General features: G+C 36.3%; 1 protein-coding gene across 1 annotated transcript in view; it reads right to left on the reverse strand.

Annotated features, from left to right (window-relative positions):
* The window catches only part of LOC139696246 (uncharacterized), a 30,577-nt gene extending 16,566 nt beyond the window's left edge, over positions 1–14,011 (reverse strand). Inside the window, exons 1-4 of the mRNA XM_071594926.1 lie at positions 13,927–14,011; positions 9,790–10,048; positions 7,450–8,355; positions 5,030–5,351 (exon numbers count right to left, since the gene is read on the reverse strand). Of these exons, the coding sequence (XP_071451027.1) occupies positions 5,030–5,351; positions 7,450–8,355; positions 9,790–10,048; positions 13,927–14,001 (1,562 nt within the window). The 5' untranslated portion in view covers positions 14,002–14,011. The remainder of the gene's footprint in view (positions 1–5,029; positions 5,352–7,449; positions 8,356–9,789; positions 10,049–13,926) is intronic.
* Positions 14,012–16,142: the final 2,131 nt, after the last annotated feature.

Raw genomic sequence — 16,142 nt, forward strand, 5'->3', positions numbered from 1 at the left:
TATTCTTTCCACTAACCTTTAATTTTTCTTGAGTTCACTTCAGTTTTACACATAAATTTCCACTTAAGAAAATACAACCAATCACTCCACATTATTTCTAGTTCCCATTGAATAAATTATACTACCGAATCTATTATTATAAATACACATGTGCTAATAGACACTGTCAGGTGGCACACAAGTCCCAAACAATTGCAAAATATAATACATAAAACCAGACAAACACAGATCTCTTTAACAAAACAAGTGAATCCCCATCCCATTTACAACCATTAACCAGCAAGAAAAAAAAAGATACATAAAAAAAAAATTAAGCTATAAAATATAATACCATACACCACACATAAATCAAATTTTTACATATAAACCTTACATCTATTCTTAAAAGTATACACTCTGTTAGGAAAGGGCTCGAATATTTCTGCAGGTAAGGTGTTCCACTCAACAATTGTTCTATTTAGAAATGAAAATTTTTTTTTATTTGTCCTCTGTGCCCGGCATTTTATCTTAAATTTGTGATCATTTCTGCCTATAAAATTTGGGTTCCCCGCCTCTTTCCTAAGATCTGCCCAAGCTTTCTCCCCCTTCAAAATTCGGAACATTCCACAAAGTCTGCTTACTTTTCTTCTAGATTCTAGAGGTTCCCAGCCCAGCGTTTCTAGCATGTCAGACACACTCTCCATCCTCCTATGCTTCCCCAGTACATATCGGGCAGCCTTTCTTTGCACCTTTTCCAGTTTTTTAATATGACCTTCTTCATGAGGGTCCCATACAAGAGAAGCGTACTCTAAAATTGGTCTTACTAGGGTCTGATAAGCCTTCTCCTTGGTTGCTCTAACGCTCCCTTTTAGGTTTCTCATTACCCAATGAAGAGTTTTGAAAGCTTTCTTATAGATGTACTCCACATTTAGCCCCCACCCTAAGTCCTTAGTTAAATATACACCTAAGTATTTGACAGTATCACTTCTAGGAATGACATTTTCTGAGAATTTATATTCCCTATGGTTTCCATTTACCTTATTGCTAAAAGTGATGGATTTGCATTTGTTAACATTAATATCCATCCCATTTTTTGTCACCCAATCAGCCATTTTATTAATGTCCCTCTGAAGTTTGTCACGGTCTCTGTCATTTTCGACTTTCCTGTAGATAATACAGTCGTCTGCAAAAAGTCTTAACTGAGAATTAATATTTATTGGGAGATCATTTATATATATTAAAAACAATAGCGGGCCAAGTACGCTTCCTTGTGGGACTCCCGATGTTACCCTTGCTTTTTCAGAATACACTTCTCCTAATTTTACCCTTTGTGTTCGACCTTCCATGAAATTTCTGACCCAAGAGATTACTCTTCCATCTGTGTGTAGTGGCAATTGGCCCATCTTAAGCATTAAGCGATCGTGGTCAACTTTGTCAAAGGCTTTTGACAGGTCGACTATTATAGCATCCACCTCTATTCCCGCATCCATAGAGTCGAACATTTCTTGGCAGAACCCTAATAGCTGAGTTTCACAAGAGTGCCCTTTTCTAAAACCGTATTGGCGACTATACAACCAATTCTCACTCTCCCACAGGTCCCAGAGATAATCAGCCATTATCTTTTCTAATAGCTTGCATACAACTGATGTCAAGCTTACCGGTCTATAATTATCAACTAGTGCCTTATCTCCTCCTTTGAAAATTGGCGTAACATATGCCTCCTTCCAAGCATTTGGCAGGGCATTATTGTTTAAGGTAACATTGAATAAATGATTTATATAATTTGAAACTACACTACCGCCCAATTTAAGCAAGTCAATTGAGATACCATCTGGCCCTTTTGATTTATTTGCCCTCATTTTCATAATTTTTTTATAAATTTCTGCGCTCGTCGTTTTAATACTTTTGGTATTTAATATTTTTTCGCCTCCTTGTTGACTCAGAGATGAATCTACAGGATCCTTTTTATTTACCATAACCTTAAATACACTTGCATACCAATTATTAAACGTATTAGCCTTTTCCTTATCATCAACGATTAGTGTCCCATCCTCTTTTTTTAAAGCTGTTATGTTTTCCCTGTTGCCTTTCCTCCTCCGGAGGTACTTGTAAAATTTATTTCCATTATCTATCCCGATTATTTTCTGTAGAAAACTATCTTTGGCTATTTTCTTTTCTCTATTCAATTCACGAACTAATTTTTTGTAAATTATGAGCCATTCCGAGCTCTCGTTCCGTTTTTTGTGAATCACTCTCAGTTTTTTCTTCAAGGATCTAATTTTGCGGTTGTAGAATTCTGGATCAGTATTTTCTTTAAGAATTTTTTTCGGGACAAATTTATTTAATCCCTCCTCCATTATCCCCTTAAATGTTTTCCAGATTTCTTCTACATTCTGCCCACCACTTACCCATTTTGAATATTTTTCCCTTAAAAAGGTCTGTAACCCTTCCCTGTCACCCCGTTTATATTGCCAAACTATCTTTTTGTTTACTAGCCCCTTATACTGAGCCCTCTCCCAGTTTAGATATATACGCACAGCTGAATGGTCACTTATTCCCGGAAGGACATCGACTTCCCCTACCCACTTTTTCGGTCTCACAAGTATGACGTCGAGGATGTTTCCCCTGCGCGTGGGTTTTTCCACCATCTGTACAAAACCCTACTCGTTTATAAGACGACTAACGATTTCTTGGGCCTTCCGACCCCCCACCGTGACCTCGTCTGCCGACCATTGAATACCTGGAAGGTTCAAGTCCCCCGCTATGAGGGTGTGATCCTCAGGGTTAGCCGAGCATATGTCTGCTAATACCTCGACTGCGTACATCCCTTCGTTGGGGCTTCTGTACATAGCAACTATTTTTAAAATTTTCCCTCCATTCCTACCTTTAACATGAACACACATCATCTCACAATCATCTCTTACCCATTCCAATGTACTTATTAGGTTTTTATCTACACATATAAATATCCCCCCTCCACGACCATCCTTATCCCTTCTGTAAACTGACAAATTTTGGGGAAAAATCTCATTTGACATAATATGATCACTTAGCCACGACTCCGTACCTATCACAATATCCGGATTACATGCATCAACTAACGTCTCAAAATGGCATACTTTATTTAGAATACTTCGGCAGTTTACCTGCAAAACTATTAAGCCCTTACCTTCCTTTCCTTCGGTATTGCGAGGTCCACCTCTTGTGCCCATTACAGGTTTCCCTGCTCACTGAGCTTTAGTGCGACATTTTTAAACAGATTTGACAAAACCAGGGATCCCTTCCTGTTTAAATGCACTCCATCGCGGCCCAATTGTCTATCACCGACCCAACAATTCGGGTCCACAAATGTCAGACTTTGTTGCACGCAAACCCACTCTATTCCTTCGTTTATGGCGTCAATTCTCTTCCAATGTATGTCCCTTCTACGAAGAATTCCACTAATAACAATTTGAGCACTTTTGAACTTATTTTTGGCCGAGGTCGCCAAATCCCAAATAAAACCGATTAGATGGTCTTCTGACTTAGCACTTTTTACGTCATTTGTCCCTACGTGAATTATGACAACACTTTCATCACCATCACTAGCCATATTAGCTATTTTATTGTCCAATTGTTCCACTCTTATCCCCGGAAAACACTGAACGCCTCCATTGATACTATCGCCACAATCTCCAACGAAACGTATTATGGAATCACCAAGTATTTTCACTTTGGGTGGCCCTGGATCACCAAGAGACCTCCCCTCCCTTGACACTATGACCTCCCTCATCGGAAGCACTTCCCTCTTCGGTCTCACGTTTATCCTATCCTTCCTTCCATCTCCTCGCTTCTTTGGCTGCTCTCTCCGTAGGATGCTTTCCCGTATTCCTCCAGCCCGATCGGCATCCGCGTCACATGAGCTTGTTCCACTTCTGGTTGGCCTTAAATCTTCCGGTTTCCTCTTATCACACCTTCGGACAAAGTGGAGATCATCTTCGATTTGCTGTTTCACCCGCCGCCTCATCTCTGTTAATGATGCTTTCAGTTCCTCATTTTCAGCGGAAAGACTGAAAATTGTCTTACGAGCGATGTTTAAATCCGCTTGCAGCTTTTCAATTACCTACTCTTTTTCTTCTAAACCTCTTCGATTCTTCTGACTTTCACACTTACTGCACTGCCAATTATCACTCACGCAATCCTCCAGTTTACTCTTAGAGCAATTAAAGTGGTACCAAGAGCAACACCCACTACACTGGACTCCATTTCTCAATTTTCTACGGCAAATAATACACTTTACATCCACCGCCATGCCCTTTCCCATTTCGCCCAAGGGAGTGTGCCTTCTAGCGGTCACTAATCCTCTCGAGCGGTCGCTAATGCGCTGCTTGAAAACACGTCTGTCTCCCTTGAGGGTCCGTGAGCCATTGATTTTGTCTGACCTTTTAAATTTGGTATAATTTTGCATAGAAATATAATTATTGAGTAAAATTTCGTGATTAATTTATCTCATATTTTATCCAGTAATCATATTTGTCTCAAAAATGTGGAATCTGATGAAATTAAGGCTCCTACAGTTGACTTTACAGCATAATTTTTCCTTTACATTACAAAAAGTTACTTAACTCAAGAATACTAATAGTAAAACGAAATGTACTAAATAAAAATAAAGTATAATATTCTATAGGATATACATCTGTTTCACCGCATTATATTCTTCTAATTTAATTATACAGGTGCTCATTTTCACTAGGTTAACCACAGGAATCACATGAAATCATCACTAATTTTCCTGCAGACAATTCAAATCTATAGAAGTATTCAGCCTTCCCTTCACTGGGCTGAACTTTGACCCAACATGGAAGAAAACTCTCACAACGCGTGAAAAAAATATGTACCAAAGATACTTATGATAAAATGTCTTTTTGAAAAAGGGTCCCTTTTATTTCCTCCAAAGTGCACCCATCATTTTACCTCTTAGACCAAGTTCATCCTGAAAATACATGTATGTATCTATGATGATTGCCATGGTTTCATCTTATGGGAAAAATTTTCAATTGCCAGCACATACCTTTTTTCCAGTGAACCCTCAAGAGGGCTGAACTGCTGGGGAATGTCTCCCACATGAGGAAGGGGAAGACTGGATATTTGTTCACAGGCACGTAGGTGTAGAGAGCGCAGGCCATGAGGGATATCCCTAGCAAGTTCACACAATGATGCATTGTCCACAAGCGTATGACCAAGGCTGAGCCTTAAAAGCTTTCCACCAAGTCTTTTCCGTCTTCTAAAATAGCGAAGGACATTTTGAAAAGTCAAAACACTCTCTGATATTGGCCCATCATCTTTTTCAGGTTCACTGTCATCTCCCATTGGCTCTGCTGCAACCCAAGGAGCTGTTGGTAACAAAAATGAATTTATTAGTTTACACAATTACTAAGAACGCATTTTACTTGGTATATCACTAAAACATAACTACATATAAAAGTCGGCACATATCCCCAGGCTGGATGACTTGCAAACTTAAGTTCCTAAAACTGATATGATACATAGATACATGCTACTTTTTGCAACAAAAACTCATGAGCAGAGGGTTTTCTGAGAGAGATAAGTCAGGACGGTAAGATTATTATGAATTTCCTGAACATACTATATTGCATTATTTTAAATAATGCTATAAAATCCTGGATAGATGAATTATTACACTGAATTTTATAAAGCCTATGCAGATTATTATTATTGGTAGTTTACCATCTAAGGTAAATCCTAAAAGCTGATCATTTCTAAACTTCTCAGCTCCATCCACATAAAGACTATGTGGATGGGCAAAATTTCTTTCTCTACCCTCATCATGAAGGAATCCCACAAAGTTAAGCCTGAAACTGTTATGGCCCTCATATTACTTAATCCAAGACTTTTGCCAAATTAATGAAAACGCTATCTATACCCTCTCACTAAAGATCCAAACTTGCAATTTCAAAAACATATACATTAATTACTCTGTGAATATAGGCCTCCCCCTGCAAGGCATTTCATTCATTTCACTCTCGAACCCAAGGATTCCCAATACAATAGTCACCAATTTATCACCCTTTTCATGAGTCACTTAAAATACTTTCCAACCAAACCATCACACCACTTTAATAGGATTGGGATGTTGACAACATCTTTCTCCTTTCAATCCATGGCCATGCTTTCCTTAATAATCTCTTACATAACTTTATCTTTCTCCATCATATTTGCTTATATTTCTATCACTTTTCATAATACGGTTTCAAAACCACAGAACATACATGTAGGTACATATGTACACACAGAACTGGCACACTAAACAAATATCAATACTTCAATACATGCCATTCCCTGTTCACATCAAATACTCAATTCCTAAATGTCTTTCCATTAGAGGGCACAGAATCTGATCAGATATTATACGCTTGCCCCAAAGTTTTTTCCAAACCTTGAAGCACTTCAAAAAATCATTTTCTGTGACCTTGCTCAAAAAAGGTCAAACAATGAAATCACATTTTCTTGGTAATCTTGATAATGTGAAAAATAAAATAAATGAGTATTGATGTTGAATGCTTCTCCCTTGCAGGAAATAGAAACACACTTCTTTAAATATTACTTAAATAAAGTGACAGGAAATAGAAACACACTTCTTTAAATATTACTTAAATAAAGTGACTTGAAGTGTGCATTGAGATTCTTTTTCATATGGTTAGATTACGTATAAGTGGATGGTGCTGGAGAAGGAACCAGCTGGCATAACCGAGTAACTCCCCCAGCTAAGATTTTTCTACTTGAATTCTTATTCTTTTCACTTGTTTTTCCATAATTTTTCCCAATTTTGTTTATCTATATTTATTGAAATACATTGGGAAATATGTTTAAGTGTGTTACTGTTTCGCTCTCCATGTGTAGTGACCAGGCATTTTTCCAGAAGTTAATATGGATCCTTCAATACAAACAATCGCTATGTTTTATCTCTCTATTTGCATAAAATGTGTTAAATTTTTATCAGTGAGATCTCCTTTAACTAACCCCTTTGACGAATATAGAGAGAGTTTGTAGAAACTCGATAGTATATTAATTACCTTTCATAAGTAAACTTTATAGAATTAATATGTATTCTAATTTCCATAAACAGACAAATTAAGTGAGAACTAATACAAAAATCAGTCAAATAACTAGTTAATCTTCATAATTTTTTGAATTAAATGAAATTCATTTCTTCTCGTAATATGAAAAGATGCAACACCCGTTCCTGAAAATGGGGAGGGCACTGCAACCCTCTAGCAAAGTATATATCAATTTTAAAGTTTTGAATGTCCGCCGAACTACCTACAAGTCCTTTGTGTGCGGTGAAGCTACCATCTATCACCATGTAAGTGAAAGACTAGATACTGACTGTTTATATGTAAATCACCTACAGATGATTTCAGACCACTTATTTACACTAACTAAAATATTTCAAAAATTCAAATTTCTCACCTGCTCCAAGTATGGCAGCCATTCTTTGCTGGTACTGGTCCCATCTGTGAGGATAAAACCTTCTGTATATTCCCTGGTGGAAAGTAAGATGGCAGCCAGACAATGACAGAGATTCCAGCTCAGGACTAAGAGCCACAAAGCGCTCAAAGAGTGCATCAGAAAGGTATCGATTGGACGCCAGTCTTAGTTCCTTCAACTCGGGAAGAATAAGAGGACCCTCCAGGAGGTGACTTGAAGACCCATGAAAATCATTTGTTTCCTTCAAACCCTCGGAGTCATCACTTTCCTCCAAACTTTGCGAGGCACAAGTTTCTAGACTATCCCCACCTGATGGAGTGGCAAAGTCACCACAAAAGTCCACACTAGTTGCCTTATCTCTCCAGCTACTCCAATTACTACTCCACTCATCACAGAGTTCTTCATCTGTTTCACTCGCTGCTTTCACTAAAATAGATTCACATATCCTACTTTTATCCCTGAATGCATTTTGTCTTTCGAGGCTAACACTCTTGGTAAGGCACCCTTTGGTGGCAGTCTTGTCCGTCTTTTTAGACTTTAAAAGTTTAAGAAAGGGTGTATGCGATTCTTTCTTCTGTTTCACTTCCTTGTGCACCTTATGCACATCAATTGATGCATATTTAGCGGGATTGCTCACACTAGCCGACTTATCAGAGCCTCCTGTAGATTCCACTTCATTGGCCAGCAACCTACCTGACATGAGCATCTCTCGGCAAGAGGAAACAGAAAGTGACCGCAGGCGCGGGCAACGCCGCAGGAGGATTGGGAAGGCTCTTTCCGAAGCTTCACAGCAGTTGAGCCAGAGTGAACGCAGGGATGGCCCATACTGCTCCCAGAACTGTGCCTCTGGAGATAGGCAGTCGTTGTTGTCAGCAAAATCTGTGCCACCTGAAAGGTAGGATTGTCAGTGAGTAGTCCTTTAGCCATGGTTCATTTCATCTCAATACTAGCAACTTTTGAATGTCCTTTATAGGGATTCCATACCAATTTAAGACTTACTGGCAAAATTTCTTTACAAGGTAACTTTTTTAAATTTTGTGTAGAAAAAAGAACCAAGAAACAGTTTAAACCTGTAAAATATTTTTTCCTTCGTTTTTACACTTTGTTCATTTAAATCAGTCTATTAGTTTCTTTGAATATTACTGTAATTAACTGATTTTTAATTACCATATTTTCCCATCGATAACGTGCACTTTATGTATAACAAGCACCCAGAACTTTGTATTTATTATGAATTTGTATAGAAAAAAGGACGATGCACGTTATGTAATGAAAATTGAAAAAATCCAAACATAGACTTATTTTTACACACACTTATCCGATATAGATGTATTTTTACAAGTACTATATATAATTTTTACGTGCATATACCGCACACCCAGGGCTTCATAGTCATCTTGAACGTGTATAGATGCCGTGCATCTGTATATACGTAGATATATACATGTAAAAATTACATATAGTGCATGTAAAAATACGTCTATATCAGATTAGTGTTTGTAAAAATATGTCTATGTTTGGATTTTTTCAATTTTCATTACATAACACGCATTGTCATTTTTTCAATAATCTGAACATTTTTGTATAAATAACTCGCGCTTTATCGATGGGAAAATATGGTACTTAAAAACACCTCACCTTGGCAGTCATCACAAGTGAATGTGGCAAGAAATGCTCAGTCACAAGCCACTATGGTAATTAATGCTGTAACTTTTTTAGTTGATAGAAATTTATTTCAAGGTAGTTCTAACTGTCATAAGAGAAATTTTCTACTGTTGGGATAAAATAAATATTCAAGGGAATTCTACCTGCGATGAAAAGATACATCTTTCTTCCTGAACACTTAGTGCATTAACATTATTTCCAAAGAAATATTAGAGAACCACAAATAAAAGGATGTGGTCAATAAAATGTGCTGAAGAGAGCCCGATCAGGACTTTTACTTACTCCTGATATCAAGCAATCACCTGTCAATCGACAAGTCATCAATTGGGTGATTTAAATTGTGTTAACTAAAGAAAGGAATCTTAACTAAACTCTACAAGCACAAGATAAAGGTAAGAATATCAATCAGCCATAACTTAACCTGCGCATGTGGTTTTACCTATTTGTAGAGGAGCAGATTTCAGCAGTTATGGTATGAATGGTGGAATGAAAGTGTGATCATATTGGAGAAATTTGTACATGACCAAAACTCAATGTTATAAATTTCTATGAGATAAGAGTAGTTGAGGCACATTAAATACCTGGAGCAGGTGAAACACATTTCTCTTATTTAACTTTATAGCAGACAAATATTCAAATCAGGTGGGAGCAACTCACAGGGATTTTCTGAGAGGACATCAGAAACTTTGATTTCAACATCATTGAGGACTAGATGGAGACAGGTTGGAGGGGGATAGAGGGTGCTGGAGAATCCCTGGCAGACTGTGTGTGCAGGTCGCGAGAGGTCATCTCGAATCACCCATGCAGTGTCAGAATGAAGACGTGGGTCTGAGGCTGCCTCCCTCCATAATCGGCACACTCTGCTGGCAATGATGCGATCCGACAGAGAAACATAGCTCAGTATGTGAGTAACCACCTGCAAGAGGGGAAAATGCATTAGGCTTAAAAATAATTTAAGAACCAGATTACGTGGGAGAGCTCACACCCTAATCGTGGAGCAGGCTATAATGGAAATGTAAGGCTTTGCTTACTCCACGTAATCTGTAGAGGGAGGAGTGAGACCAATCATTGCTGTAGTCCCATCTTCTAGTTACAGTGACCTGATAGCATGAGAATTCATGTCAGGAAACATTTCATCACAAAAGGAGTAACAAGCAGCAGAAAATGTTCAGTGAATTCTTCTGTTTGAAACAACTAAGTAATGGCAATTACCACAGTTATGGAACTGCTGCATTCAAACATAAAAGGATACCTACAAGGTAACATGGTAACATGTTCTACTCTGTTAATGAATATCTCATATATAGTTAATATTAATGGTCCATTATTTTAGTAGACATTTGTGAGTATGCTACATAAAATGCGTATGTGTATAACATTTAATGCAATTGTTAAAGCCATACTTTGTATCTCAAATGAGTCAGTAAGCATAATACTTCATTTTGACATTTCCTATATCAGGTACATACAGCAACTGGTATTTTGTAATTTGATCTTTGGGCAGAGAAAATGTAATATTATTATTAAACAATGAAAAATCATGACAAATGGCATACCTACTTAAGAAAAAACATGGCCATAATACATCTAATACACACTTCTCATAATGATATTTTTAATGGGTTTGGTACAGAAAAGTTGTTAAAACATGGAATCTCAGATTTAATTACCATACCACAGTTAACGACCAAATCCTTGGTCCTGAGCTTTTAAGTCTTCATCCATTTCAAGACCAAGAAACTGAACACAGTCATAAAATGCATTTAGTCTCAAAGCTCATCTGCAGGATTATTTGTATTAATCACTACCTGTTTTACTTTGATTAGGCCATGTACGCCTTGATCATGATAATATGGCTATATTTAACACTAAATTTAAGCTAAAAATAAAAAGGTTGATGTAAGAGAGAATGTATATAGATAAATATTGTACACATATAGTTTACCATATTCTAAGACTAATTTTGTATATGCTATACATATTGTAGATGGTTTGGTCATGCTCACAAGTCCATCGAGTAGATACAAGTTTTAAACCGTGCTACATATCTTCATGGGCTTCTACACACTTCCTCCAGTATAAAACTAATGTTTTCTCTGCATCACACTCCTCTCAAATTCTAAATATATATATATATATATATATATATATATATATATATATATATATATATATATATATAATGGGCTGACACAATGTAACACAAATAGAAAAGAATAGACACATTTAAAAGATAAATATATACACATATTTAAAGACTTTAAAATATATATATATATATATATATATATATATATATATAACACTATTTGAAAGTCTCACGGATGTGAATAATAATGTTTAGTATAACACTTAGCACTAGTGGACACAGACAAAAACACATAGAAACACACAAAAAAGACTCACTATTTTTCTCTATATATATATACTTATTCTATATACTTATATATATATTTTCTGTTCCAGTGATGTAATTATATATATATATGTATATATATATATATATATATATATATATATATATATATATATATATATATATATATATATATATATATATATATATGTATATGTATATATATGTGTATATATATATGTATATATATATATGTATATATATATATGTATATATATATATATGTATATATATATATGTATATATATATATGTATATATATATATGTATATATATATATATGTGTATATATATATATGTGTATGTATATATATATATATATATATATATATATATATATATATATATATATATATATATAACTACATCACTAGAACAGAAATAATACTGATTTTTATGAAAAAAATCTCACAAAAACTCAAATTCAGTATCTATATCACAAAATCATAAATTTTTCCAAACAAAACTGCATAAAAAGAGACAACTGCAGCAACAATAAACCTATATTGTCTTACAAAAACTGTCAAGGCCTGAATGAAACTGTTTATGCATAAGATTCTACACAGCATAACTTTAAAAAAAGCATTTATTGCCTTGAAAGTCACCTATGTGCATTTGAATGATGACTGAAAATTTCTTGGGAAAATTAATGGAGAGCAGTAAATTTGAGGTCCAGGTTTCCAAATGATTGGGGTTGTATTCCCAGGCCAACATTAGCAGAAGTTCTAAACATTTCTCACATACAAACTTGTGTTTAGATCTTTTGAGTTGCTATGCTGGTGTGATAATGACAGCTGCTGTGACCAGCATTTTTATGAGAGAACAATAGAATTTCCATATGCTCTCTATCAAGTAGATAAGCCAAGATATTATCTCTTTTCTTTGATAAGGTCATGTTTTTAAATAGGACCATCACTCTTGGGACAAAATTTCCTCTCCTTGCTTTGGTGACTACTTTCCAAACTATAACACACCACAGAAATCGGACAATACTGTTTGCCAACTTGAGTGAACTCAACACTTATTAGTAAACTATTAGTATCTGTCAACTGCATGAGCATATACCTCAATATATTCTGCATTTGAAGATAGTAAGGACCTCTGCCTGAAGTAACTAGTCTAAATACTAAGAGCATTAACATGTAAGCAAAAACAAAGGGAAGTTCTACTTTTTCACTCTCCACAAATAAATAAAGAAATTAAAAACTGGAAAAACCTTTCACTGATCCAAATAAAAAATATTATCAACTATTATTTTTATGCTATACTTTGTGGAAAGAGTGAGTGATATGGGGTATAATATGCTGCCCCTGAAATTAAGATCTAATTTTAAGTTACATATAGACTACTGAAACTCCCACCAACTCTAAATTGATATATAAGGGCATTTAGAATCAATTTTGTCAAGAGGGTCTATTGTTGAAAACGCCAGGAAGGAATGAAGCAGCAAATTTCATTTATCACAAATATTTAAAATAACCCATTGCGTAAGTTTTACATGATAACATTTTTTTTTCTTTCATATTTTCCTCGACTTGGTTAGAGGTTTAATATCTTTTGGGCGATAAACGAAACCAAGCAATTTCAAGGAAGAACAAAATTGGACAGAGCACCCATCTCTTTGTTAGGAAACGATGCTTTTTCCACTCTAAAATAAAACTGAGAATAAATAGAGGCACTCAGTTTCAATGGGCTTGATTGTTCAGTATGCTGGTGTTCGATGCTGTGGATTTGGGGGTGATTCTGGGAGACAATAAATGTCTACGTATTTCGTCAGAAGGGCAAAACCGGAGTGTCGCCGAAGGCAAGCTGAATCCAATAACTGATTCTTTCTCTTCCCCTGATCATTTCCACATTCCTGTCAAAATTAAATACTTCCAAGCCCAAAATAATAAAATTACATCCCATAAAAATTACGAGTGTTATGCGATATATTCATATTTTGGCAGACTACAACAGCGAATAAACCCACACCCCAAACTTTATTCTCAATACGTCAGTATTCTGAACGGAATTGAACCTCAGGAAACATCATTAAAGCCGCCACCAAAATAATTAATACTTTCCGGTTCCTCCTTATTCAGTTACTTTAACTGTCGTTTGACTAAAGCATAAAAGAATTCTACATGATATTACCATTTAACAAAACCACAGGTAAGTGCAATATGAAAAGAATTAATGCAGAACGGTCGATGAATATCTGTAGACAATTCGAATGAGAGCGAAAAAATTAATAAGGCACTCTTAGGAACCTAATTTAGTTTTTACAAGATTTTTTACCGTCTACGATTCAATAAAAAGGTGTGGAAATATCTCCTAACTACCTTTACGCATAAAGAATCATGAAGGAGAAGGAAGACCGTATTTAAAACACCTACCTCTATTGGAAGTTGAACTGCCCGTCTCACATTATCCGAGTTGTTATTAATTCCCTTAACAGACACACATTCCATTGCTCCTAATTTAAAGGAACAGCAGTTTTCAACCTTCTCGATTCCCTTTAACTTCAGCCAACCTACATGAACGCGATCAGCTGATTGAGTTAAAATGACGCACATCCTTTCCATTGTATCTGGTGCTGCTGTCTGCATGTTGATACAGGAACTAGTAGCAACAGATTACAAATTCGAAAATTTGATTTGAGCATGATGCATATGCCATAATCTCCGTGGTGCAAATGAATACTGTATTCGTCAATAAAAATATGAGCTACTCTGACCCATCATGGGAAGTCTGCATCACTTAATTTTTGTACAGGAATGCATTATTTGTCCACATTTTTTTCTGAGATCATGACGTTGGTCGACGAGTTAGATTTAAAAAGGCGTATGTTCTGTTTTATTTATGTTGAAAGTTGTCAGCTGTGGAGATCAAGACTATGCAATCCAGTTGCCTGAAGCTCTCTCTCTCTATCTGGTTTTTTCTCTCCCACTTCGAGTGTGTATATCTGTATGTGTGTAGATGTATATTATAAAGGATAATCTGCATGCCCAACCCAAACCCAACTAACCCAACTACCAAAAAAATATCTTGCCTCTCCAAACAAAACACAGCCATACAAAGTAAATTGAGCTCTACGGCCTCGTCAATTAATAAAATGAAAACTCCTATCGCCTCGTCCCGCAATGAAAACAACATTTGTTGTGATGGTTTGGGGGAAAAGAAATTCCACGATAGTGACCAACCACAACCTCTCAACCAGGACACCCTTCTGCAATAATTTTCGGGAATGTTACTTCCTCGTCAGTGACCAACTACAGACCCAACCACTCAAACCCGTTTGGGATCATTGGCAGAGTTCAAGAGAATCTTGAGGATACCTGGGTTTATGAACAGATATTCAATATCCGTGACCGTTAACGGGAATAAAGTCCTCGCCAGACAAACACAGAGCTGACACACTCACAAGCACTCAGAAAAACAGTCACGCATTCAAAAAGGGGCTCACTACTGGGAGAAAATTACTCAAATTGAGCAAAAAACAGGGAAAGACGAGAGTGTGCGTCGGATACGCGTATTTCGGCTACAATGTAACCCTCCTTAGCGAACTGAAGGGAAGAAGGACTTGCAACAAACGGTTGTGAGTCACTTGAGAGAACTTACAACCTTCTTCTAATGCTCTTACTACTTAGACCATGTTAGTCCAAAAGACTTCTGAGATAAGCTAACAGCTCCACCTGCTCAAGTTTATGAGCTCCTATTTTGATTGAACGATGAAACCATCGATCACAGATAAAATGATTATAAGGATAGAGAAGGAAATCGAAGAATGTAAATACAGAGTTAGACAAGAGGAAGTACAAAGAGTTAAATAATAAATTAAGATTAGTAACAACTAACGCAAAAGAAGCATGGTGGAAGACGAAGTGCAAGGATATGGAATGCTTGCGGAGGAAAGGTGAAATTGGTGTGCTAAACAGCAAGGGCAAATCACCATCACGTAGTAGGAAGGGAAGATTTGTGCCAATAGTTAGAGATAAGTCAGGGAAGATAATAGCTGAAACAGAAATGATCCAAGACAGATGGAAGGAATAGATAGAAGCACTGTATTGTAAAGAACTTAGGCCAGCAAGGTTAGATATAGAAAAAGAATATGATGTAGATGAAGATAATGTAGGCCCAGGCATACTCGACGATAACTTATAAAGGCTTTAAGGGAGATGAAATCAAATAAGGTCATGGGGATGGCCAACATTCCTGTGGCAGTGCTAAATGCTTTAGAAAAATGTGGCAGGAAGTGTCTGTATGGACCAATTCGTAGCACCTATGAGGAAGGAATCTGGGCGAAAGACTTTATGAGATCAGTGTTAGTTCATATTCCAAAAAAGATAAAGGCTATATCAAAAAAGACAAAGGCTATATCATGTGAGGACTACGGAACAATAAGTTTGATATCCCACGCAGCTTAAGTTTTCAGTATCCTCAAAAAAGGATTGTGAGTAGCGCAAATGAAAATTTAGGGGATGATCAGTTTGGGTTTAAGAAGGGGAGAGGCACGCCTGATGCTATTGCAGTAATGAGATCACTAATTGAGAGGAATGTAGAATACAATCAGGACATATTTTCCTGCATTGTAGATTTCGGAAAGGCATTT

The sequence above is a fragment of the Hetaerina americana genome, unplaced genomic scaffold, assembly GCF_022747635.1.
Source record: "Hetaerina americana unplaced genomic scaffold, ioHetAmer1.1.p SCAF_7, whole genome shotgun sequence".
NCBI classification, from domain to species: domain Eukaryota; kingdom Metazoa; phylum Arthropoda; class Insecta; order Odonata; family Calopterygidae; genus Hetaerina; species Hetaerina americana.